Raw genomic sequence first — 25,895 nt, forward strand, 5'->3', positions numbered from 1 at the left:
TGAAATAAAAGGTCTATAGATTAAATGATAGTACTGTATCAATGTTTATTTCCTATACTGTAATTATAAGAGAATGTCCTTTTTATGGTGGAGTAATATTCCATTGTATATATGTGCCACATCTTCTTGATCCATTCATCTGTCGATAGCTGATTCACTTTGTTATAAAGCAGAAACTAACACACCATTGTAAAGCAATTATATTCCAATAAAGATGTTAAAAATAAATAAATAAATAAATAAAATTAAATAAAATACCATAAAAAAAAAAGAGAATGTCCTTGTTCTTAGGAAACACACAGTGAAGTGTTTAGAGATAAAGGGAAAATCTTTCTATATACAGAATCTATTGATCAATTGATCTATCTATCTATCGAGAGATGAGAGAAAGAATATAAATGTGGTAAGATATTAACACTGGAGAATCTGGGTGAAGGATATGTAGGAATTCTTTGTCCTATTATTATAATTTTTATGTACATCTGAAATTATTTCAAAGTGAAAAATTATTTAAAAAGCCATCTTATCCACGGCTTCTTAATCAAGGGGGTGCCAGGACCACCCAGGGGGGCGATTCGAAGGTCTAGTGGGAACCATTGCTCTCACCCAACGTCCTCTTTTCCCGGTGAAGGGCCTGAGAGGAGATGGGGACAGCCTAAAGGTGGGAGCTTCTCAAAGTCAGGCGCTTGTTCGACTGCTTCCTCTGTGCTGGCACAAAGGCTTACTGACCAGGAGAGGGGGAAGAGAGGAGGTGGGAGAAGAGACGGGCTGGCAGCTCACACTCTCCTCCACTGTGATACTCCAGGAAAACCTTGTGTGTGAGGGGGAGGGGATGCTGCCCAAGGGCTGAGATTTGAGAGAGGGAGAAAGGCTTCTTGCTCCGATCTTAAGACAAACAAACTAACTAACTAACGAGAAACCCAAACAACTTTCCTATTGTGGAGGCAGCTTAACGCAGTGATTAGGAGCCTGAGTTCTTGAAGCAGCGAATATGAGTTCATATTCCTGCTCTATCTCTTACTCTATCACCTTGGGAAAGTCTCTTCCTCCCTCAGACTGTTTCCCCCAAGCTGTAATAATGACAGAAACTGCCATAGCAGAGGTTAAGCGTATGGCACCTGGAGCAAGATCATGTGGTTCAAACCTCACACTGACCACATACTCACTGTGTGACCTTAGGCAGCATATTCAACCTCTCTGTGCCTCTGTTTCCTCCCATGTATGCTGGCAACAGTAACAGCATCTTCTTCATAGCATTGTTATGCAGAGTAAATGAGTTACATGGACACCCTCCGTGTCCTTTGGTAGCTCCTCCTCATGGCCCCAACTTCTTAGAGCTCAATCTTTGACCCTCTTGTCTAAGCTCCCTCACTCCTTGGGCTTAAAATGCCACCCACATGCTGCTATTTACAAATGTGAATCTCCAGGTCATTCCCCTCCTCTGAATGCCACTTTGTACATCTAACTGCTTGATCAACATCTCTCCTAAGACATCCAATATTATCTTAAACCTTTCACATCCAAAACCTGAACTCTTGACCTTTGCTCCCCCAGTGCTGCTCTTCCAGGGTCTTCCATCTCATTTCTGGAAAGTCTGTCCTTCTATAGGCTCAGACTATTGTCAAGGTCATGCATTAGAAAATCATGTTATCTGTGCCTTAAAGTATGAGAATCTCACCACCACTTCTCACCACCTCCACGGTGCCACACAGCTCCAATTCACCATCACCTCTGACCCTGACCAACCAAGGACTTCCTGGTCTCCCTGCTTCCTTTCCGCCCTGCCCCTTGCTGTAGCCTATTCTCCACACAGCACCCAGAGTGGTCCAGTTTAACCAGTGATACCGTGTCCCTCCTCTGCTCAAAACCTCCCGGCGTCTCACCGACTAGGCCCCACAGACCTGGCTCTTTGTTCCCCACCAGACTGGCCCCAAAGCTGTTCATCAAAGTGGGGTACACTCCCACACCAGAGCTGTGCCCTCAACATCCCCTCTGCCTGGAAAGCTGGTTCCTAAGTGGCCTCAACTCTCACCTTCTTCAAATCTTTGCTCAAAAGTTTTAAGTAAGCATTTCAGACAGCCCAGCACCCCGCCCCTTCTTGCCTCCTTCATGTGTATCATCTTCTAACATCTATTTTCTTCTTTGTCTATCACCTGTCTTTCTGCAACTGGAAGTAAGAGCTAGGAGGACAGGGATTATGGTCCATTCTGTTCATGACTTTATCCCAGAGCCTAGAACGGGGCCTGAATTAATCATTCTTAGCTCTAATTATATTTCACTATTTAGCCAACAGTAACTGGCAGGTTTAAACAATTATACTTTATGCCAAAACCACCAAATAATGTGTAGGAAACCATGCTAAATAAACGAGCAAGCTAAAAGTGACATGTATGCTAGAAGCTCAACTCTTGAAAGGTATATTAAGAAAAAATAATACACAAAAATTACACTAGTTTTTATCATAAAATTATGGTGGGGGTTTCCCTGGTGGTGCAGTGGTTAAGAATCTACCTGCCAATGCAGGGGACACTGGTTTGATCTCTGGTCCGGGAAGATCCCACATGCTGCGGAGCAACTAAGCCCGTGCGCCACAACTACTGAGCCTGTGCTCTAGAGCCCGCGAGCCACAACTACTGAGCCTGTACACCTAGAGCCCATGCTCCGCAACGAGAGAAGCCACCGCAGTGAGAAGCCCGCACACCGCAACAAAGAGTAGCCCTCGCTCACCACAACTAGAGAGAAAGCCCGTGCACAGCAATGAAGACCCAACACAGCCAAAAATAAATAAAATAAATAAATAAAATTTAAAAAATAAATAAAGAGCTAAAAACATTAAAAAAAGAAAAAGAAAAATTCTTCCTTTAAAAAAAAATTATGGTGGGCTTCTTTCTCTGTTTTCTGATTGTCTCTGTTTTTCCAATTGTTGCTTTAAAAGTAAAATAAAAATTTAACCTATTAAAAAAATGGCTGATAATCAGATTAAAAAGTGCTCAACCTCACTAAAAATTGAGGAAATGCAAATTAAAGTGACAAAAGACCATTTGTCCCAATACACTGGTGGTCCTGTGACTAATGCAACAGGCGTTTTGGAGAGCAATTTGGCAATAGCTATTAAAATTGATTCTACGTCACAGCATCCACCTAAAGAAACAGTTTTATATGTGCAGGAGGAGGCACGTTCAGAAGTATTCACTGAAATAGCTTGTATTTCCAGGGGAAAGTTTGGAAATAATCCAAATGCCCAGCAATAGGTAAATGGTTAAACAATGGGACATCCATACTATGGGCTATTGTGCAACCATTAAACAGAACACAGCAGATGTACAAGCCTGGAGGAATCCCTAGGGCATACAGCCATGGGAAAAAGGTGAGTTATTGAACAACATATTCACCAGCTATGATATATGATTTTGAAATAATATATTTCTGTAAGTCATATTTTACATACGACACACATGTAAAAGCATTGAAAAGGTGAGGAAGTTAACTCATCATTCCAATGGGAGGTAGGGTAAGACAGTGGAATGCGGACGTAACTAATTAGCATTTGAATTCTTATGTACCATGAGAATATATGCATACAATACTTGTGTAATGAAAAATAAATTATTTTTTTAAATAAGGAGAAGAATGAGTCCCCACATTCACACCCCACAGGTCCCCTTAAACTCACTTCTTCTGTTAAGCCTTTTATAGGTGGTCCACCATTGATCGCTTCCTCCTATGAGCAAAGATGACAGGGAAAAAGGATTCAAAGGACAGGAGGAAATGAGGGAATGGGATAAAAGAGGGATGAAGGAGCAGTGAACAGGGAAGGCAGAATGTAAGGAAAAATGTGAAGAGAAAGAGAAGGGAAAAGCATTGTGAGAAAGCGACATCATGCCAATCTGAATCCATCCTACATATCTGCATGGTCGCATCTCTCTGTAAGGTCTCTGTGCATGAGACAAAACCCAGGACTTCCAAGTGCCTGAGAGCATCAAAAAGAACTACAGGAAGTTCTCTTCACCCTCACTGGCTCTTCATTTGACTTGCTAACAAGAATTCAGTGTAAAACACGCTTTCATTAAGTGTATCCACTCTTTACAATGGCCCTACGTTCTACCCTTCCAAGGGAAGGCAGCTGGACATGGAGGGGTAGGAAGGCAGTCAGACAAGTCCACCTGTGGCTGTGGTCGTCAACCTGAGCAGAACATCAGAGTCACGTGGGGGCTGATGAGATGCCAATGCCCAGGCCCCTCCTCATTCCACTCAACTCTGGGGTGGGATCTGTCCAAGCTCCAGAGCAATTCCAACATGCAGCCAGAGTTGTGAACACTGCGTTAAAGCTCGTTGATGATCCACAAAACCATCCACCAACGTCAGAAGTGCCAAACTTCCCCACTTATAACATCCCAATCTCCTCCACAAAAGGTTAATGGTCAATGAGATTTGGAATCCTAATTCTCATTCCACAGGGGGAAACATATACTAACTTCCCAACAGCCTGTTAGTCACAGCCTGTGCCGAGCATGGAACCAAAAGTAGGTGGGCAACGGGTGGGCACCAGGGCTCAGCTCAGCCACCACCAAGCAGTGGGGTTTGGCCATTTTCCACCTCTGTGTCTCAGTCTTTCCTCCTGCAGAATAGGGCTATAATCCCCCTCCTCCCAAGGACAGAGTGAGGGCAACTCTTAGGATGTGCCTCTGGGGACTTGGAATCCACTGGAGGACAGGCACTTTTGAAATGTGTGGGTGTGGGTGAGGGTGTAATTTTAAATTGGTATCCCAAACATGTTGGGAAACTTAGAGCATACATTCTCTTGGTTACTCATGTAGGAAAAAAAGGACACTTTTCTGTCTCTCTCTGTTTCTTCTCTCTCTCTCTCCCATCCATCCATCCATCCATCCATCCATTTTTCTTTCTAGTAATTACTGATGGGGGAGGGGTGGGGCAGAACACAACTTTACAAGCATCATGAGGTATTTTCTTCCTGAGTGTCAACTGCCATCTCTCAGATCCTAAAAAATGACCTCACCCACTGAAAAGCAACATTCTTCTCCACTCCCTCAAGTTTTCTCAAGGTTTCCAAGATTCTTAACAATTTTCTCTCCCAGAAACATCAAAACACCACCACAGACGGGCAGCCCAGGACATTCTCTGAGGTTTTTTATTTTTGTTTTTGTCTTTGGCTTCCAGTTAAAATAGTCATCAGATTAAATAAAAACAAGCAAAAGTGCTTTAGCAGAAAGATTTCCTGTAAAGCTGTGTCAATAGAGATTATATGTTTTTAAAGAAGTGTGTTATAATAACACATCTAACACTGGCCTTGCTTAGAGTTGCCACAGCTGCCCCCTCCTCTGGAGTCTGGACCCCAGCTGTATTTGGGTTGCGGGGGTAGTTGGTGGGAGCAGGAGTGAAACATGTCCCCCTCGGCCACCTGCACACAGGCGGGTCCTGGGATCCTGCCAGGTGTTTGCATTCTCCCAGGAAATCTCAGGGAATACAGAAAGTTTAAGGAATGCATCTAGATGGTACAAGTGTTTTCCACACTCTGCCTCAAGCCAACATCTGTTTAACAGCCCACCCAGATGTGGCCATCCAAGCGTGGTTAGGTCCAACCTATCCCAGGAGCAGGAGCCGGGAGTGCAGGGCCCAGATTGAGGGCACTTCTCCATCTGCTCTACATCCTGAAAGCTCAGCTGTCCCCACAGGGGGCTCAGAGGCGCTGGGAGGGCCCCTCCTTCCAAAATTCTCCCTGATGGTTGCTCTGGGAACAGAAATCCTATCACTCACAAAGCATTCCTCTGGGGTGAAGCTTCACAGCTTCCTGGGACCCTCGTCCTGTAAGAACCCATTTCACCTGAAGGAAATATTGAGGGATGCCCTGCTGGAGGCCACCAGAGTCCACTCAGTTGGGGAGGCAGGCAGCACACGTCAGGCTAGCCCCACACACCGGTTCACAGGGCCCGAGCCGAGGCCAAGCCCTCTCACCTACTCAAGGCCATTGCTCCAGCAAGCGGCCCCTCTGCCCTGGACCACTCCCATCAATGCACAGCTCATTGTTAATGCTCCTGTTGTGACCTCGCTTCACCCCAGAACCACATGCCTCTCCCTTTTAGAGCGAAACTCCTGTAACACAGGGAGGACCTGCACTGCATTATCCTCCCATCTCAAACCCATCTCCTTGACCTTCACCCCCACCACTGGACCGTCACCCCTCCCATCAGGGTCGCCAACAGCCCCAGTGGCTCCTTTAGGTTATTCTCACTCCTCCTCCCAAATGCCCTGCAGCAGCCGTCAGCCCACCCCTCACACCCTCGAAACACATCCTCCCCAGGGCTTCCAGCACCCAACTCTCACCTGAATTTCCTCCTGCCTCACTGCCAACCCCTCTTGGTCTCTTTTGCTGGTCCCCCTCACATCCCTGCTTTCTAAATGTAGGCAGATCCCAGGACTCAGCCCTTGTACATCTGGTCTACCTGACCCCACTGCCTCATTGAAGCATCTCCTCTGCTCTCCCTCTTTCTCTCTCTGCTCCAGCCACACCGGCCTCCCTGCTGCCCCTGGAATAACCCTGCCAGCTCAGGCCTTTGCACGTGCTGTCCCCTCTGCCTGGACTGCCCCTTCCCCAGACATCTGCAAGTTCACCTCTCCACCTCCTTCAGTGACATCTTCTTTGACATCCCATTTAAAATTGCAAACCCCTCCTGACCCTCATCACTCCCCACTCCATTTTCCTGATTTATTTTTCCCCACAGCAGTTGCCATCCACCACTGGGATAAGTTCCACGAGGGCTGAGCTTTTCATCTCTTTCACTCACTCCCAGGTACCCAGTCCTAGGACAGTGCCAGACACCAAGCAGGTGCTCAATACACACTTGTAGAATGAATACTGAACAGATTACAGGCTCACACTACCTGTGATTTTAGAACTTCAAGAACGCCAAGGAAAGCATCGATTTCTCTCTCAGGGCAGATCTTGCCTTCCCTACCCTCCAATGGGGATAAGGTGTGGACCAGTAAGGCTTCACAATTTCCCAGGTCCACTCCTGGTCCTGAGTTCCAGGAAAGCCACACGTTCATTCTCGCTTCCTAAAAAGCTGGAGGGTCTGGATCTTCTGCCCACCCAGATAGCGAGCCAGCCAGTTGCACTTGGCTTTTCTCCAAAGCAGGGCACCCATGTCAACTTCTCTACTTGACAGAGGAGTCCCAGGCTTGAGGGGGACGAGTACAAGAGGTGGACACTGGGTCCCAGACCCTGAGCAGAAGAGACCCTCCCGAGCCTCTGGGTGCAGACAACACTCTGCCCCTCTGTAGTTTTGGAGCCTCTTATCACCTTTGACCTTCCAACATTCCTGAGGCAGCGGGATCATCCCCACTCACCAGATAAGAAAGCCAAGCCTCAGAGAAGTTGAGGGGTTTGCCTGAGGTCACACAGGCAGCTAGTAGCAAATCTGGAACCAACTCTTGAACAAATATCTACTGAGAATTTACCATGTTCAGCAAAGATGCATGTGACATGGTCACTTCCCTTAATGGTTCACATTCTACTCAAGACAACTCAAAACTTCCAAATCTCGACCCACAGTCTTTCAGCTGAGTTCACCTTCTACCCAAGATCAGGGCTGCCACAGACTGACCAGGAGCAGGGAGGCCAACCTGAGAGTCTGGTCTGAAGGCTTCATGTGTGTAACGAGGTCTGGCACACAGGGCCCTGGATGACCGCCTGAGAGACTTGATTCTTTGGCGCCAACAACGGCCTGTATTCGACATCAGAGGAAATATTCACGAGTGATAGACTTTTGATTGTGTGCCTTTTGGATAAGCTACAATCGCCAGATCTCTTTTAGAACATGAGCTTGTGAAGAACAGGGAGCAGTGCCTAGCACACAGCAGGGGCTCAGTAAACGAGTGTTCCATGAATGGTGAGTCTGGCTGGGCCGCAGCTGCCCAGCGGGGTAGGATGGAGTAGAGGTGGGTCAGAGGGGCTGGGAGCACACAGCCAGGGGCCTCCTGCCTGGATCCCACGCTCTGCTGGGTGGGGCCATCCACACCTTGGCAACCTAGGGCCAGGCCATCAGATGCTGCCTGGAATTAGGGTCCCTTACCCTTATTACCCCACTTCGAGCTTGCCGAGGCCCCGTACCTGACCAGGCCCTGCCCCCTCCCGGGCAGTGCTCACCTGGGAGATGTGGGACTGCGTCTTCTCACTCTCGCCGTCCCCCTCCGTCTTGTCGGCCAGCAGCCCCTGCACCTGGTACTCAAGCACGTAGCTGTCGATGAACCGCTCAAGCTCCTCGATCTCCTGGGAGCGGCTGCTCCCGGCCTCGGAGGAGGCCGACGCTGCTGAGGAGTTCTCCATCCTCCCGCTCAGGGGCCTGGGCTGCGGGGTACAGAGAACAGATGGGCTCTGTGAGGCACAGCTGGAGGCAGAGATGGTGACCCCACTTGAGAACTCCTCCCCCGCCCGGAAGCATTCCCTCATCCAGCCTGCTGTCCTGGTCTCCCAACATCCTGAGAAGTCAGTGGGGCACCAGCTCGCCTTTAGCGTCAAGAGGATGCTGTGATCCCTCCTGCGTGGGGAAGGAGACTCAGGCCCAGAGAAGGCAGGTAATTTGCCTAATCGGCCAACACAGTAACTCATGCGATGTTGAGCGTTAGTCCACACCCGGACCTTACCACCCAGGAAAAAGCGGAATATGGACCCAGTCTCCAAGTCCAACCCTACTTCCCAGCTTGGAGTTAACAAAATCCACCACAAAGCAGAATAAAACAGACCACAGGCTTCTACGTCTCTGACCCCAGCATTGAGATGTACAGGGGTCCCCAGACACAAACCCTCTAAGGGACCTGGGCCTCTAAGAATTACCTCCTTCTAAAGAGACGTTTTCTCTTTGGACGCCAGGCTATCCCTAAATTAGTTGAAGACTGTAGGCCTTAACATGATCTTGCAGCCCTGTTAATGGTGCATCTACTGGGACACACGCTACACTCAGTCTGTAAGGACGTGACTGGCTTTTAATGATACAATGTGAAAGGCAAGGTGGGTTGCCTGGGAGGGTGTGGCCCAGCCATGGTCCTCTGTAGGAGAATGACTCCCTCTTCAGCCTTCAGGCCCTCTCCCTGGGGGGCCTGGCATAATGTGACCATCATTCCAGGGATAGCTGTTTAAGTCCACCAATAGAACTGCTGTCCCTCCCCAACTAGACCGGGTTAACCCAGCCGCTGCAGGGGCCCAGGCCTGCAGGGACACCTCCACTGTCCACGCTTGCTCCCAAAGCTCCCCCCCGATCCACCTGGAAGTTGGGAAAGCTAGAACCATTCTCACCACTAGGTCCCTTCCCACCAGGGACCTCCCCCTTCCTCTGGACAGGCTCTAGGCCTGATTGGAAAGGGCTTCAAAGCTTGTCTGGTGTCCCTTCCATTGTCTGGAAATCAGTGCTCTCCACAGGGAAGCCCGTTCAGCAGAGGAAGCAGAGGCTGCACATGGCTTCACCATCAGAACTAGTACAACAGTCTTCTACCCAACCACCACCATTAGATACACAAAGACCCACGTAACATATGCACGGGGCTCTGAGACCACAAAGGGCTGCGGGCATCTAGAACAGTACTGTAGATAATAAAGGCAACATCCCAGTATTTTCAAAGGAACACTTGCATTTCAAAACCTCGGATTACTGAGAGCCTTTTTAGGACACAGTTATTCACCAAAAATTAAGGGCTTGTTGCATTTTTAACGGTAATGAATCCAAAACAGCGCAAGGAATGGCCTGCTGGGTTCCAGAAATGCTGCTGAGACTGTGAATGCTGACTCCCTCACACCCTCGCCAGGCTCCCCGGAGTCTGTGTGGACCATGGGGAGGAAGAACTCCCTGGGGAGACACACATTCTCCAGCTGGTTTCCTGACTCAGGTTTTGGCTTTCGGCTGCTGCATGAGACCCAGCCTCCCTTGGACCCCAGGCCAGCTGTAGCGGGTGTGCGCCGGGCTCCTGAGCTCAGTGGCCTTAGGGCTCATGGATTTGTCCGCCTGCCCCAGAGGGAGGAGTCTGAGGTTTCAGGCTTGGGTGAGGGAAGCCAGGTGTGGAGGCCTGGGTGGCAGTGAGTGTGCAGGTAGTTTGCTCAGATTGAAATAAGCATGCCTAGTGGTGCAGGGCTACAGCAGGGGGTAGGGGTGGGGATGTCCAACGCCCCTTCCTGCACCTGCCATTCAAGGCCTACAGTGGCCTTACATCCCTCCCACCACCAACATCCACCTGCTCCGATGGCTGCCTGTGCTTCCCTCCAGCCCCCTGGCCACTCTGCTCCTTGTCCCAGGTACAAGCCGTGTGTGGCAGGTAGACCCCCTAAGAGGGTCCTGAGTGTACACCTTCCCCCAGCTACTCAATCAAACATTAATCTAGGAACTCCTGGGAAGGGATTTTGCAAATATAATTAAACTCCAAATCAGCAGACTTGAAGAGAGGAAGAGTATTCAGGAGGGCCTGATCCAATCACACGAGCCCCCTAAATCCGGGGCTGGAGGTAGAGACAGCGTTGCTGGCCTGAAGAAGGAGGGGCGTGGGCAAGGATCACGGGCGGCCTCTAGAGGTTCAGAGCAATGGCTGGTCAACGACCCACAAGGGAAAGGTGCTTCCGTCCTACAACTGCAGGAAGTAAATTCTCCAACAACCAATGAGCTTGGGTTCAGGTTTCGTCCCCCAGAGCCTCCGGACCAGAACTCAGTCTGGCCGACACCTTGATTTCAGCCTTCTGCTATACCGAGCAGGACTTCCGACTTCCAGAACTGTGAGACGATAAACGGGCATCATTTAAAGCCACTAAGTTTGTAGTAATTTGTTACACGGCAATAAACCACTAACACATGATGCTTTTACTTCTCTGTGCTTTTGCTCACACTATGTCCCTCACCCAGAGTCACTTTCCCCTTCCCTCCACTTGCCAAATCTCGGGGTCCTAACACTCACGGAGTGCTAGAACCTTAGAGCCAACAGGTAATTAGCCCAACGGGCAATTAGCTTTAATAGCGGCCAGTGGGCAAAGGATTCACCCAGCCTCGGCCTAGGGGCATGGATACGGCAACCCCTAATAGCAGGAAAGGCTAATGTGTACTGAGCGTGTATCGTGGGCCAGGCACTCTCCTCAGCACTCCATATGCCTTTGTCCACTTACCCCTCACCATAGCTCTGTGTAATCGATATAATTATACTCCTTAGAAGAGAAAACTGAGTTTCAGAGAGGTTAAGTAACTTGCTCAAGTTCTCACGGCAGAGCTCCAGGTCCAGTGACTCCCCATTGCCTCTTCATCCCGCCTCCTGGCAGCCTGCTCAGGCCCTCAGGACATCTCCCACTTCGCCTTTCCCCACTGCCCTTTGAAAGCCCAGGGAATCCCTCAAGTGCTCTGTGTGTGTGTGTGTGTGTGTGTGTGTGTGTGTGTGTGTGTGTTTGTGTGCGTCCGTGTGCACGTCTTAACCCCCACTGGGCTGCAGGCTCTAGAGAGCTGGGCCCCGTGCCTAGCTCAGTGCAGGATCCTGGGCAGACGGGCGGCCTCAGGGGGATGGGATAAGGCTGGTGTCCAGAGAGGGCTGAAAAGGAGCCGCCTGCAGAAAAAAGCCAGTATCTAAGGCCGCGCCTATTATTCCTCGAAGACTTAAGATCTTATCACAGGCTTCTGGCACACGTCACGGGTACAGGCAGAGGGCTGGCTTCTGTAGGAACTAGACAGGAGCGTTTCCAAGAGGCTCGGCCTGCAGCAGCAGTCTCCGTCCTGCTCTGCTGGCCGCTCCCAGGCTCTTGCGGGTCTGTCACGGGGCCACACCACCGTCCTGTCAGGGAGCCCGGGGGCAGAAATCACCCCTCACTGGCTCACTGAGGAAAGAGACAGGCATTGAGACACATTCCCACCCTGGAGAATTTCGGTGCCCAGAGGGAAAAGGAGTATGTCCCACACTGGTCACTTGCCTTGGAGGCCCCCTCCTGCTGCAGTCACTGCTGCCCAGTCAGATTCACACATGTAGCCTGACAGCACCTCCCCTCCGCTGCCCTGAGCGCCTTCGGCCCAGGGCTCCTCTGACACACACCAGCAGTACCTGCAGGCGCCCACCTGGCACCTGGTCCCTGCATCCTAGAAGTGGGAGGAGCTAACAGCCCCTGGGGCAGCCCTGGACGGGGACAAACACTCCCTCTTGGTCTCTGAGATAACAATGGAGGCGGCTTCCTCATGGTCCCTCAGCGGGTCCCAGTGGATTGGGCCCAGCTGCCCACAGTGGTGACCAGATCCATGATACCCCTTTGCCAGCTCTCCCTCCTTCCGTGTTACTCTCCGCAGGGACTCCTGTTCTTGGGCTCATTTCTACATTCTAGAATGAGCCCCAACCAGGGTTCAGGTCCCTCCTTCAGTAGAAGAGACCCAAGCTTTATCTCTTTAGCAGAGAAGAGGGAGGAGGGAGAGAGGGAGTGCAGCTACATTATCCATCTCCTTGGCTATCAGCCGGGCACTCAATCCCCCAGTTTCTATAGGGGTAAAATACATATGACACAAAACGTACCATTGTAACCATTTTCAAGTGTACAACTCAGTAGCGTTAAGCACATTCACAATGTTGTGTGAGCATCACCGCTATCTATTTCCAGAACGTTTTCATCATTCCAAACAGAAACCCTGCGCCCATCAAACAACTCCCCATCCCCCATCGCAGCCCCTGGCAACCACTCTACTTTCTGTCTCTTCTGAATTTGGCTCTTCAACGTACCTCATTTTGGTGGCATCATACAATATCTACCCTTCTGTGATTGGCTTATTTCACTTATAATGTTTTCAAGATTCATGCATGTTGTAGAATGTGTCACAATTTCACACCTTTTTACGGCTGAATAATACACTGTGTTACAATCATATACTGTATGTATGAACTACATTTTGTTCATCCATTCATCCATCAGTGGACATTCGGGTTGTTCCCACCTTTGGCTACTGTGATTAACGCTGCTATGAACATGGGTGTACAAGTATCTGTTTGAGTCCCTGTTTGCAATTCTTTGGGGTATAAGCTTAGAAGTTCCACCGCATTTTTAAGGTAAAAAGAGTGAGGAGGCACAGAGTGAACTTTCAGGCTGGTGGAGACACAGGGAAATAAAGGGATGCTTTCCTCCAGGACTTGTTCTGCTCCCTTCCTGCCTGTGCTTTGGGGTCTCCTCCTGGCTCCGTTTCTCATTCACAGGAAGATCAGGATGGGAAACCCCCAAACAGCTGGGCCGCTGGCTAAGCTGAGAGCCAGCAAGAGGAGCTTAGGTTTTAATGATCAGTGAAAGTGATAGGGGGGGATGGGACCAGAGGAGGAAGAAAGAGAGGAGAGGGTGGAAGAGGAGAAGAGACACCTCCCCCGGCTGCAGCCATCCAGGATGCAGCATGCAGAGCTGAGCCCAGATCCCAGGAACACGCCCTGCAGCCTTCCTGGCTCCCCTCCTCGCCCCGCCCTGCCCCCATTCCCTGCCAGGTGATGGATGCCGAGGAACAAAAAGGCAGACAGCAGGAGTGGGAGAAGCGCTGAGGCCGCACTTTGCTGTGAAGGGCAGGCAGCCCAGAGCCTGCAGGCGAGAGGGCGGGGCCTGGGTGGGCACAGCGGAAGGAGGGGCACGGAGGGGTTGAGGCTGCAGAGTGGTGTGGCTTCCTTGGGAAACCAGCACTCAGCAAAGGTGCTTCAGCTGACACGGCGGGCTCTGCCCGAGGTCAGGAATCTCGCTCCCCCCATCCTCTGGGCCTGCCCGCCTTTCATGTCGTGGGGCTCACAGCGCTACATCAGGGGCCAGGGGTCTGGAGGAAAAGGTAGGGCCCAGAGACAAGAAGCTGGAACCGTCCCAGCCCTCTCAGCATCCTTTCCCGCCCGCCCAGTGACAAAAGGCATTAGCAGCTGTAAATTTAGCCAATCCCTTTAAGAACAGCCAGGAGTTAGAGGCATATCACCTCCTCCCCGAATCCGCAGGACCAATTCCATGACCTGCCAACCAGATGAGACTCTTCTGTTTCGCTGCCTGCTAGCTATTCCCTGGGGAATCCGTCATTCCGGGTCCTGAAAGGGCAGCCCCGCGCCCCTCACCCTTCCTCGGACCCTTTCCCCGCAGGCCCTCAGCACACAGCTCAGCTGGGACCTCAGAGAGGAAGACCAGGGCTCATTTTTCGGCGTTCCGTAAGGGGCCCGGCCACCTGGCCCGCAGGCCGTCTGCGGGGAGCTGTGCAGTGCGGTAGGGGGCTCGCTCTGGGCTCCTGAGCTCAGTGGCCTGGGGACTCATGGGTCTGTCCATCCAGCCCGGGAGGACAGCAACTCCGCAGATGGATACAGGCACATCTGAGCTGTAGGTGGGCGGCAGGGCCCTGCCAGTCAGCGGCGCTCTCCTGGTGGTGAATCGCCTCCACCCACCACGTCTCCACCAGCACAGCTTCGCTCCCCCAGCCCGGACCCCCTCCAGCAGTCGCTCCTGGTGACCGTTACACACGAGGCCCACCCTTCTCCCCTTCCCTCGCCAACGCAGTGCTGGCAACTGCCACCCACACCCAGAGCCTGCAGGAGGGCTCTCTCCTTTGTGTCAGGCAGCCCCCACGGCAGGGCAGGGCCGGGCCAGGCCTCCCGCTTCCAGTGTGGGAGGAGAGAGGCCAGCTGCCAGGGGAGGGGGACACCCACAGCCCTCCCTGAGGAAGCCATGGGAGCCCCCTTCACAACATCCTGCAGCCAACCTACCCCTCTGAGTTTGGCCCATGCCTCACCTCCTGCATAAACAGGACTCAGGCAGAACGCCTTTCCCCCCAACCTGCAGCCCTCAGGCTCGGCCACTCGTGTCAGTGGTGGCCTGGGGACTCTGGGCCACGCTGGTGTTCGCCAAAGAAAGCAGGGGGATTCAGGGGAGGCCTCTGTGTACAGGAGCCTCAGGCCCCCAAGCACCAGAAGTAGAAAAGTTTAGAAACACTCAGAGCTGGAGGCGACCTCACAAATCAGCATCGTTTACCGTCTCAGGAGTCAGGACACCAGGTGTCCTCTACATGTGTGACACCGGTGTAACCCTCTGTTACTCAAACATCAGATGGGGGTTAGCTAGGGCGGTGTTTTTCAAACTGCAGGTCTCGGCGGTTTAGCGGCTGCAAAATAAACTTAGTGTAAGGCAAACTCATGATCTCAGCATTAAAATTATACAACTAAGTTGAAAATTCCAGTGAGTTAACACACATTGTAAGTGGAACAATTGTTTCATGGAACTTTTGTCTCATCTAAATACACCATGGAAATGTATTTCTTTCTGTGAGGCGTGGTCGAAAGAGTTTATGAAAAGTGGGCCAGAGCAGTGCTTCCCAAACTTTCCTGTGTGCGGCGATCACAGGCACTCTTGTTAAAATGCAGATTCGGATTCAGTGGATCCCAGGTGGGGCCTGAGAGGCTGCATTTCTAACAAGCTCCCAGCTGGTGATGTTGCTGCTGGTCAGAGGACCTGGCTTGGAATAGCCAAGATCTAGAAAACCTGTCACATCCCTTCTATCCATTATTCAGCTCTTCCACCCTGGTTGGAAAATGGCTGGATTCTCCATCCTGATCCTCTGGCCTGCTGGCCAGCTCCCTGGGAGAGGGGCAGTTTCTCTCATGGCCCACTTAGGGCCAGGCAGGACCTCGACAGGCTGAATTAATATTTATTTGTGGACCCTGGGACCACCCACCTCCACCCTGGGCTCTCGGCACCAGGAACACATAAGAGCACTTGCTTAGAGTCCCACAGGGCCGAGCTGCGGGTCCAGACATACCCAAATGCTCTCAACAAGTTGGAGGGGCTTCTGAAATCTAAGCCCCGTGACCTCAGTAGATCTTAGAGAATCCAGCCCCTTTACTGAGCAGATGAGGACACTGGAGCCCAGAGAAGGGGAGGGCCTGCTGGAAACTACTCGGATGCCTATGGATAGAGCCCACCCGTAATGCAGGTCCCCAAGCCCGAGAGTCTGCCATCCCCAGAGACCCCCTGCTGAGCTGAGTCACCTCTCCCCTCCCCCAGTGACTGCCAACGTCTTTGGACCCCAAGTGCAGTTCTGGGTTACAGTCATTAACATCAGACAGTTATTCCTAAATAACAGACAACCCCCAAATCATTGCATCATTTTCACACCCGATTGAACCCTCACTCCATGCAGGGCCCTGGGCCAAGCCCTGTGGATCTCTCAGAGTTTCCATGGAGAGACCAATGGGCCCGGGCCTTGCCGCTCCCTCCCCAGAGCAGCCTCTAGGAGTAACTGAGGAGTTGGACTGGTTTTCACAGTGAGGGCTCAGGCCACTGTGAGCCAAGAAGACAGGAGAGACGCTGTGAACCCTTCTCTCCTCAGCATGCCCACCGTGGTAGCACCTGGAGAGGCACCTGAGAAGGGGGTCGCGGGGAGAGGGAGCGGGTGCACCCACAGCAGTCCCTGCACGGGACACACCCCATCAGATTCCAGTCTCCCGACTGGGACTTCCTCTGGAGAAAATATCCTGAAACAGTCACTCCCCCGACCCTGCAGAGGCCTCCGCACCAGCAGACGAGCCCGGACCAATGGGCAGAAGGGCATCCAGGGTGGGCTCTTGAGGTCCAGCCCCTGCATTATCCCTGGACCTTCCTGCCGTCCATATCTGCCCTCCCCTCCAGCCCCCAGGGTCAACAGGAGCCTCCACCGGGCTCCAGGTCCAGAGTCCCCAGCCGCTCCCTTGGCTGAGCACAGGCTGCTTCCTGACACCTTCACACCCCCGCCTTGCGCTGTCACCCAACTCTTATCCTGATCTTGAATTTTTTATGGGTTTTTATCTTGTCTTGACAAGACTTCATGGTCTTTGGGGGCCCCGCTTCACCCGATACCTCTCACCGTCCCAAGCCCTGACAGCAGGCGGGCCTCCGGCTCCCCAGACCCCTCACACACAGTCCAGCGTGCTCCTTCCCCGAGAGTGGGCCTCCCCAGCTCCTCTGCCCACTGCTGCTGGGCCCAGGCTCCCCTCCAGCCCCCTCCCAGCTCTTAGAACACTACAGTCAAGGGTGCTGGGGGTGGACCTGTCCCATCCCCCGCTCCACCAGCCTCCAGGGTCACCTGGTCCCAGAACCAAGACTCCCACTTCTTCCCACCACATTCTAGAGCTTCCTTAAGGCAATTTACCTCAACAGGTACTGAGCACCTGCTGTATGTCATGCCCCACAGGCTGGAGGGGGCAAGGAAGTCACAGGCCTCAGGGTCACTGGCTGGCCAGCCCCATCCTTGGCTGGAGTCAGGCGGCTTCCTCCCTGCCTCCTACTCCTAAGATAGGGAAACATGATGATTCTGGGTTCCAATGCTGGCTAAACCAAGCTCTGTAACCTTGGGCAGCCCGTTTCCTCATCTTTAAAGTAGTCTGATGATAAAAGTACCATCTCATAAAATGTTGGGAGGATTAAGTGAAAACGCATGAGAAGTGGAGCGTATGGGCCCCGCCATCAGCCTTGAAAAGCTTCTGAGTTGACGGACAAAGAGTGGAAACTCACTCGGAGAGTGCTGGGAACAGAGACCAGAGGTGTCCTGCTCTGAACCCGGCGATGCACCTGGGAGAGCACCTCAGGTGAAGGCCACAAAGCTCCTCCAAGCCCGGTGGCCAGCACCCAGGCCTTCCTTCTCAGGTGACACTCTCTCTCCAGTGTCTCTCTCGGGGTAACCAAGGTCCCCAGTCATCTTGCTCCCTCCTGGCAACAGCTTCCTGAACCAACCCAGCTGGAGCAGTGACAGTACCAAGTGGTTTCAGAGACACTGGCGGGGGTCTCGGAAGCCTGTCCCTTGAGGGGCTGTGACCCTGTGGGCCTCACGGCTGGGAAGACAGAGCTGGCTCCGAGAACTGCATCCCTTCCCTCTCCCCTCCTCATCCTCCAGGACCCCTCGATCAAGCCCACCTCTGGACGCCACCCTGACTACCCCAGCTCACAGTGAGCCTGTCCCTCAGAACACCCACAGAAGCTGCTCACTGGGCCCTTCAGCCTCTGTCCCCTGCCACTGTGGATGACCAACTCTTCCCACACAGAAGCATAACCACAAAGCAGAGACTGCAAATGCTCATTAGGGGCCATGTCAGGACCACAGTGTATTTCGTTTGGTCTGTCCGGTATTTTTTAAATATTCAAACCAATTTTATAAAACAAAGGATTTCACATAAAAATCCACATTTCTGATTTTCTTGAAAGACTGTGAGATCCAGCAATATTGGCCTGCCTCCCAACATTACAAGCGTCAGCTAGAGCTAAGCAGGGCTGAGCCCTTCAGACAGGGCACGTGATCACCAGTTCTCCACAGACCCCAATGCTCCCTAATGTCTCCCCACGGCCTACAGCCATCACTCTCACACGGCTCCACTCACTCACATGTTACCGGCCTGGCCCTCACAGACATCCACGTTTGAGACCCCCTCGCTACAAGAAAGAAACTGTAGATGGTCTATGACCACAAAAATGAGGAGTGTCCCTAAGAACTTGGAAATCAAGAACAAGGACTGTCCCCTGGGAGTTACAATGTGAAATCAGTACATGACAGTCCAAAATTGAAATATGCAAAGTCACTGCAAAGAGGGAGGTTTCCAGACCAGCAGGACACTACCCTAACCTGGCTGAAGACAGGCCACAGAGCTATTATAGGGAGACTGTGTCACTCTGCAGGGATTGGGCTGCACTGGAAACAAAGAAAATAGTCAACCACAGAAGGCAGTGTACCCCCAAACTCTGACCAGGGAAAGGGGTGCCCCTCCTGGGTGTCTTGAGGGAGGTCCAGGTAAAAGGACAGGGCTGTCCCACTGCTCCTGTGATGCCTCCACCACACTCCAGCTCAGCCCTGAAGTGGTCTGAGGGGCTGCCTCCTTCCTCAGCTAAACTACAAGCTCTTAGAGGCCGAGGACGTGTCTGCTCTTCCCCTTGTGCCCTGGGAGCCAGACCTGAGCCCACTGTAGACTTTCAGTTAATCATTGAGTATTTGATGCTGGATTCCCAGAAATTAGAAAATGGACAGCAGGTAACTGATGCTCTGTCCCCTTGGTATTAACAGACAGGCAGCTGCTGGCTGCCGGTAGGCAGAGACGGGTGGCACGTTAGCAGCGGAATCAGCTAGTACAGTAGGCTGGGCGTGGACCCCTGTTTGGCTGAGTAGCCTGCATGTATCACACACAGTGCTTGAGGCCCACGGGACAGCAACCACAGGAATCTCGAACTTGACCCAGTGCCCAGGCTCTTATCACTCTCCCTGCATTCCTCCAGGAACCACAGGCAGAACTGAACAGCAAGAGCCCGGGAGTGTAAAACCACGGAAAATGGAAGACCAGACCCCTGATTCCTGGAGTGGCCCATGCTGCCCCTGCCTTTGTTTGGAGGACACCAAGAGGGCTGCTCCTGCTCAGGGCCAGCTGCCTTTGACCTTTACTGAAGCAGGAAGGCAAACCATCAATACTGTATTCCCCACAGATCGCTGGTTTCCAAACTACTTTCCTCTAATACCATACTTATTGTTCAAATTAAATTATACACAGCTGCCCGGCTGCCCCGATATAGAAAAGATAACAGTCAGCATTTACTGAGCATTTACTATGTGCCAAACCCTATGTTAAATGCTTGTCATATATTACTTTAATCCTCAAGACAATCCTATAATGTAGGCACCTTTTTGTCCCCACTGTACAAATTAGGAAACCGAGGCAGAGAGGAATTGCCCAAGGTCATCTGGTAAGAGGTTGGCTGAGTCAGGACTTGAACCCAAACAGAGGGGCTCCAAGATACGGTTACTCTGATAAAACAGAAGCCAGGATCCCAGCACTCTACCCACTCAACGTTCCCATCCTTGCCCAACATCCCCCATGAGCTGCTGTTCCCCACGGTCACTTCTGAAGTGGGCCCTGAACTGCTCCAGGTCAAGGCTTTGTGCCTTTCACAGGATAAGAGAGTAAGCTACCATCAGATATGAACTATTGAATCAGATCTGAAATTATCTCTCCAGGCTTGGGAGGGGGGCTCTGGGCCTCCTGCCCTTGGGTCTGCACAGCCCAGCACCACCCTGCCAGTCGCCTCTCAATCACCCTGTGTATGAGGGAGACAGGTGTGTGTCACCACCTCCCTCTTACACGTGGGGACCCTGAAGCAATGTGCCTGTGGCTTAGCGACAGGAGAGACTGCAACCCAGGCGTCCTGACTCCAGCCCCAGGCGTCTCCCCAGGACCAGCAGCAGCTCAGAGTCCCACTGCTTTGTGGCACGAGCCAATAAATCACTGACTGTTCCCACCAGCTTGTGCTGTGATGGGGCAGAAGCTCTGAGGGATGAAGAGGAAAGGGACTGGATGGAAGGGATGGAAGTCCTACGTGCTACAGGGACTTCTTCTGGAGAGAGGGGGCGGGAAAGCCAAGCTCTGCAGACCACAGACATCTGCTGGCTACGGCTGTTACCTTGTAGAACACGGAGCCCAACTACTGAGATCTCGGCCATGACAGCCGCACCAGAGATGAGGGCTGCTGGCCACGGCCATGTTGAAGGCTCAGGTACAGTAGTTTTCCTGGGGTTGGTTTCCCCCAAGTGTTTCTCTCTGGGACATGTTGAGGTCACATAATTAGGGAAATAGGCAGCCAGAAAATCTGACCTCCAGATCACTCCCATTGGAACCCACTAGAGTGTGTGTTCTTGCGGACGTGATCATTTTGTCTCTCCCATCAATATACTTCCAGGGCCTGGCACAAAGTAGGATTCCACAGAAGATGGAAGGAAGGACTGTGGACTCCCGGTGGGAGGGCCTCTGTGACCTAGGAGCTCTCCCTGGGGGCTAGAGTGGGGCAGCTGCAGCAAGGACTCTCAGATGCAGCCAGATGCCTTGCAGAGAGAAGAGAGAACCCACTTGGTGGCAGATCCCAGATGGCTGATCTTATTAGGCCATCACAGTCATTGGGCTCTATTTCCCATTATCCCTGCAGTTCATTTCCCTCACTAGAGTGTGGTAGCGGCAGATCACCTCTTTACGGGCACACAGCAGGAGCAGTCTGTAGCCAGTTACAGCCACAGGGAGCAGGCTGAGTGGTTAACTGGCAGATAATTAACTGAGAAATTCCCCACAGCCCTCTGCAAACTCTGCTGAGATGGGAGAAAGGGATATACAAAGCCAGAAAAGGGCCTCCATTGTCTCAACAGTCAATGGATTTCACTCCAGAATCCTGGGAGCTTAGAAGTAGAAAGGCCCTTACAAATCACTGAGTCAACTGTGGGTGAGGATGTGGAGAAATTAGAACCCTCATATGCTGATGGTGGGAATGAAAAATGATGCAGCTGCTTTGGACAACAGTCTGGTAGTCCCTCATATGATTACACATGGGGTTAATATAAGACCCAACAATTCTACTCCTAGATATATATATATATATAACCAGGAGAAATGAAAATACATGTCCGTACAAAAACTTGTACGTAAATGTTTTTATTATTATTTTATTTATTTATTTTTAACTTTTGGCTGCGTTGGGTCTTCACTGCTGCATGCAGGCTTTCTCTAGTTGCGGCGAGCGGGGTCTACTCTTCGTTGCGGTGTACGGGTTTCTCATTGCGATGGCTTCTCTTGTTACGGAGCATGGGCTCTAGGCACATGGGCTTCAGTAGTTGTGGCACGCGGCTCAGTAGTTGTGGCTGGTGGGCTCTAGAGTGCAGGCTCAGTAGTTGTGGAGCATGGACTTAGTTGCTCTGCGGCATGTGGGATATTCCTGGACCAGGGCTCGAACCCGTGTCACCTGCATTGTCAGGCGGATTCTTAACCACTGTGCCACCAGGGAAGTCTAGTAGTATTACTAATAATAACAAAAACATGGAAACAACCCAAATGTCTGACAACTGGTGAATAGATAAACAAAATGTGGTATATTCAGGCAATGGAATATTATTCGGTCATAAAAAATAATGAAGTCCTGATACATGCTACAGTGTGGATGAACCTTAAAAACATTGTGCTAAGTGAAAGTCACAAAAGACCACGGATGACACAATCCCATTCTTACGAAATGTGCAGAATATGGAAATCTATAGGGACAGAAAGTAGATTAGTGGGTGATTAGGGTACCCACTAATGTGTGGGTGAGGGGATGGAATAGGTGGGCAGGAGGGCAATAGTTAAAGGGTATGGGTTTCTTACTGAGGTGATGAAAGTGTTCTAAAATTGACTGTGGTTGCCCATATCTGTGATTATACTGAGAAGCATTTAATTGTAGACTTTAAATAGGTGAACTGTATGGTATGTGAATTATATCTCAATAAAGTCGCTTAAAAAACTAGTGTATTTACACAAGTTGGTCCCAAGATAATTGCCTTGGGTTCAAATCTCTGGCTGAGTAGCTTAGAGACCTACCCAGAGGAAACTATAGTTGTAAGAATCAACTAAGACTATAAGTGAATAAAAGAATATCAACAAAAAGCCTAAAAACCTGAGTCCAGATTCCCCCTAAATCTGACAGAAATGTTTGCAGCTTCCCTAGAAGGGATTCTGCTGCTTCACCAAAGATAGACTGCATTTCCTGCAGCTCCATCCATCCATCCATCCATCCATTCCATCCACCCACCCACCCATCCATCCATCCATCCATGCACCCATCCCTTCATCCATTTATTCATCCATTCATCCATTTATCTGTCTATCCATCCATCCCTCCATCCATTTATTCATCCATTCATCCATTTATCCATCCATCTATCCATCCATCCATCCAACCATCCAATCATCCATCCATCCATCCCTCCATCCATTTATCTATCCATCCATCCTTCCATCCATCCATTCATTTAATAAGTACCTACTCAAGTTTGACTTTAGGTGTTAGGAACAAACAGGAAAGTAACCAGGCAATTGATATCATGAGTTAAGTGTTGTGGGCCGCAGAGGCGCAGCACCAACACATGGGACGAATGTTATTTTTATTAGTTTGTTCTAACTGACCAAAAAATGCAAATAAAACTACTAGATATTAAAACTAGGAGAAACCTTAGAAAGCCAAGTCATCAATTCTAAGACCCACCATTATTTTATGAGCCACAAAGAAAAGAAAAAATGCTGCCAATTAAACTATGACATAATGCCTTAATGACAAGCCTGCATGCAGACAAATTGGTCACACGAGCCTCACATAGCTTTGAGGTGGTTTCATCTCTTCTGAGGGATTTGGGAATTTCTCCTGCCTTTGGTGGCATGCATGAGACTGATAGTTCCTGTTGTTTTACAAGAAAGTATGAAATTGCAGTTCTTCCCCCAACAACAAATATTTGCTTTTCTAATATCAAATCAATGCCCCACTACTGCTTCCATGTCCCTCTGTGTACACAGTAACATTTGGTGTCAATAATAAATTATAGTGAGATCTTTTGGAACACATTCTGAGTGCCAATCCACTTAACAGGTGGATGACCAACGACACATCCAATTCAGCTGAGGTCATGACAGTCTGAACAGCAGGACCACATTCACGCCTGCTCAGGCAATGACAGCTATGCCATGTGACACACCTGCCATGTGGCTAGCAGCCATCAATAGTGAGATGCACCCTGATTTCAGAGATATTAACATGTGGGGGGAAAATCATGTCTCCTAGAAGCAATGAAATGGTCAACTGGTTCCCTCATATTACAGATCAGGAAACACAAGCACAGAGCCGTGACATGACACATCCCAAATCATGGAGCCAGGACTAAAACCCTTATTAGTTGAGATTTGTGCCAATGTGTTTCCTTTTTACTCCCTCAGGCCACCTCCAGGAGACTGCCATCTCTAAGCTTCTCTTACATTTTCTTGCTTAAAAAAAAACCAAAACATGCAACTAGAGATTATCATACTAAAGGAAGTCAGAAAGAGAAAGATAAATACCATATGATGTCACTTATATGTGCAATCTAAAATATGGCACAAATGAACCTACCTACAAAACAGAAACAGACACATAGACATAGAGAACAGACTTGTGGTTGCCAAGGTGGAGGGGGGAGAGAGAGGGATGGACTGGGAGTTTGGGGTTGGTAGATGCAAACTATTACATTTAGAATGGATAAACAACAAGGTCCTAATGTATAGTACAGGGAACTATATTCAATATCCTGTGATAAACCATAATGGAAAAGAATGTAAATATATATATATGTGTGTGTGTACGACTGAGTCACTTTCCTGTACAGCAGAGACTGGCACAACATTGTAAATCAACTCTACTTCAATAAAAAACAACAACAATGATAAAAAAAAGAAAACAGTCTTTTAGAGCATACCCAACAATAAGATGAACATATCTGTACAAACAGTCATAGTCCTACAAGCCCATGAAGATGGGCTCTTTCCAATGCCATCTAAGGGACCATGTTAAACGTGCATGTAGGCAAAGAAGGACCATTAATTTATAGCTGCCAGGAGACCGCATTTCCACTCCCCACAGGCTGGTCCCCAGGCTGCCATCCAAAAATATTGTGCCATGTTTATAAATGAAGGTGGCCAGGTGTTTTTCTCAGAGTTACACGCTCTCCCTATGGGTGGGGGCCCCGGGAAGACAGCCTCTCCATCAGATCGCCTGTAAGAGTCTAGAAACGCCCTTGCTGAGCCTGATGTGAGAAATCACTATGTCTATCGCATGCAGACAGAATATCCAGAGTTCAGGAAACTGCTAAATTGATTCTCAATATCTAAACATGCTGCTCGCATCCTGGCAGTATATCTGTCTTACAGGGTACTGGATCAAGATGGGGAAAAACACATTTTTCTTTTGTGAGCCTGGGATTGCAGAGCTGGCCCTCTGACATGAACACAGATTAACACGATCAAGTCCTCTTTGCTTCAACAAAAAAGTCCTTTTTCTTTTCCTATAGCTGGATAAACAACAGGCTTAAAGCCTTCAAGGTGAGGATAGATCCATTTAAACAGAGCTGAGATATGCTTCCCCGAGTGGAAGACCGAAGCCTGAAAACTGAACCAGATATGGGCCTGCCCAACAAGGATGAGGACAGCGGCCGGTTGCTCGGATCTCAGCAAGAGTCACAGCCTCACCAGGGACGCCAGTGTCAAGGGCAACTAACATGAGATAAGCTGCCTTGGGACTGATGTAACAGGAGGCCACTCAGGGCTGGAATACTGGGGAAAAATGAAAGAACTAGTTACGGTGCAAAAGGTAACGAAGAATTTGTCCATCATCCAGCACTATCCAAGGGAGAAAAAAGTATCCAACATTCCAATCTATCTGTAGTGCCAAGCCAGGAACACAGCTGCGGACATTGAGCTGTCAGAGCTCAAAAGGAATATCCATTCAGGTCACCCCTGTGCCCTTTATTCTGGCTCTACCCTTGACTCAAAGCACAACAAACACCTGCCATTTCCTCAGCGCGTGCCAGGCGCCGTGCTAGGACCCGGGTACCAGGTGAGACGTGGCTTCTGCCCTGAGGATCCGCCAGGGTGGCGGGCAGAAGATGGTACATAGTAGGAATTCCTGTCAGGAGCCACAGAGACACCGGTACAAAGGCACACACGGGAGTCAGCACAGAGTAACTGGTGGACAAACACATTGCACGACCTCCAGGAAGGTACTGAACCCTTGGAGCCTCAGTGTCCCCAGCAGATAAAAACCCCAACTTGACAGGGCAGTTGAGAGGATAATATAAAAATATATAAAATTAGCACAGTCCCAGGCAAACAATAAGCAATCAATATATGATGCATATACTTGATGTGCTTATTTCAGAATCAAACATGCACCAGAGACTCAATAAACAATGGCGATTAATAATTTGGGTGATCATTTCACAATATATACAAGTATTGAATTATTATGTTGTACACCTGAAACTAACATAATGTTATATGTCAATTATTCCTCAATAAGAACAAACAAACAAAAAAACCCAACAAAGCAAAACAAAAATAAT

General features: G+C 50.2%; 1 protein-coding gene across 12 annotated transcripts in view; it reads right to left on the reverse strand.

The window, feature by feature from the left end:
• The window catches only part of CTIF (cap binding complex dependent translation initiation factor), a 303,940-nt gene that overhangs the window by 223,417 nt on the left and 54,628 nt on the right, over nt 1–25,895 (reverse strand). For 9 of the 12 annotated variants that reach the window (XM_082416537.1, XM_082416530.1, XM_082416534.1 and 6 more), the window contains exons 2-3: nt 8,165–8,365; nt 3,674–3,721 (exon numbers count right to left, since the gene is read on the reverse strand). In XM_082416537.1, the coding sequence (XP_082272663.1) occupies nt 3,674–3,721; nt 8,165–8,344 (228 nt within the window). In that variant the 5' untranslated portion in view covers nt 8,345–8,365. The remainder of the gene's footprint in view (nt 1–3,673; nt 3,722–8,164; nt 8,366–25,895) is intronic. The other 3 variants (XM_082416538.1, XM_082416535.1, XM_082416536.1) reach the window with 1 other exon arrangement.

The sequence above is a fragment of the Balaenoptera physalus genome (genome assembly GCF_965194825.1).
Source record: "Balaenoptera physalus genome assembly, chromosome: 12".
Lineage (NCBI taxonomy): Eukaryota > Metazoa > Chordata > Mammalia > Artiodactyla > Balaenopteridae > Balaenoptera > Balaenoptera physalus.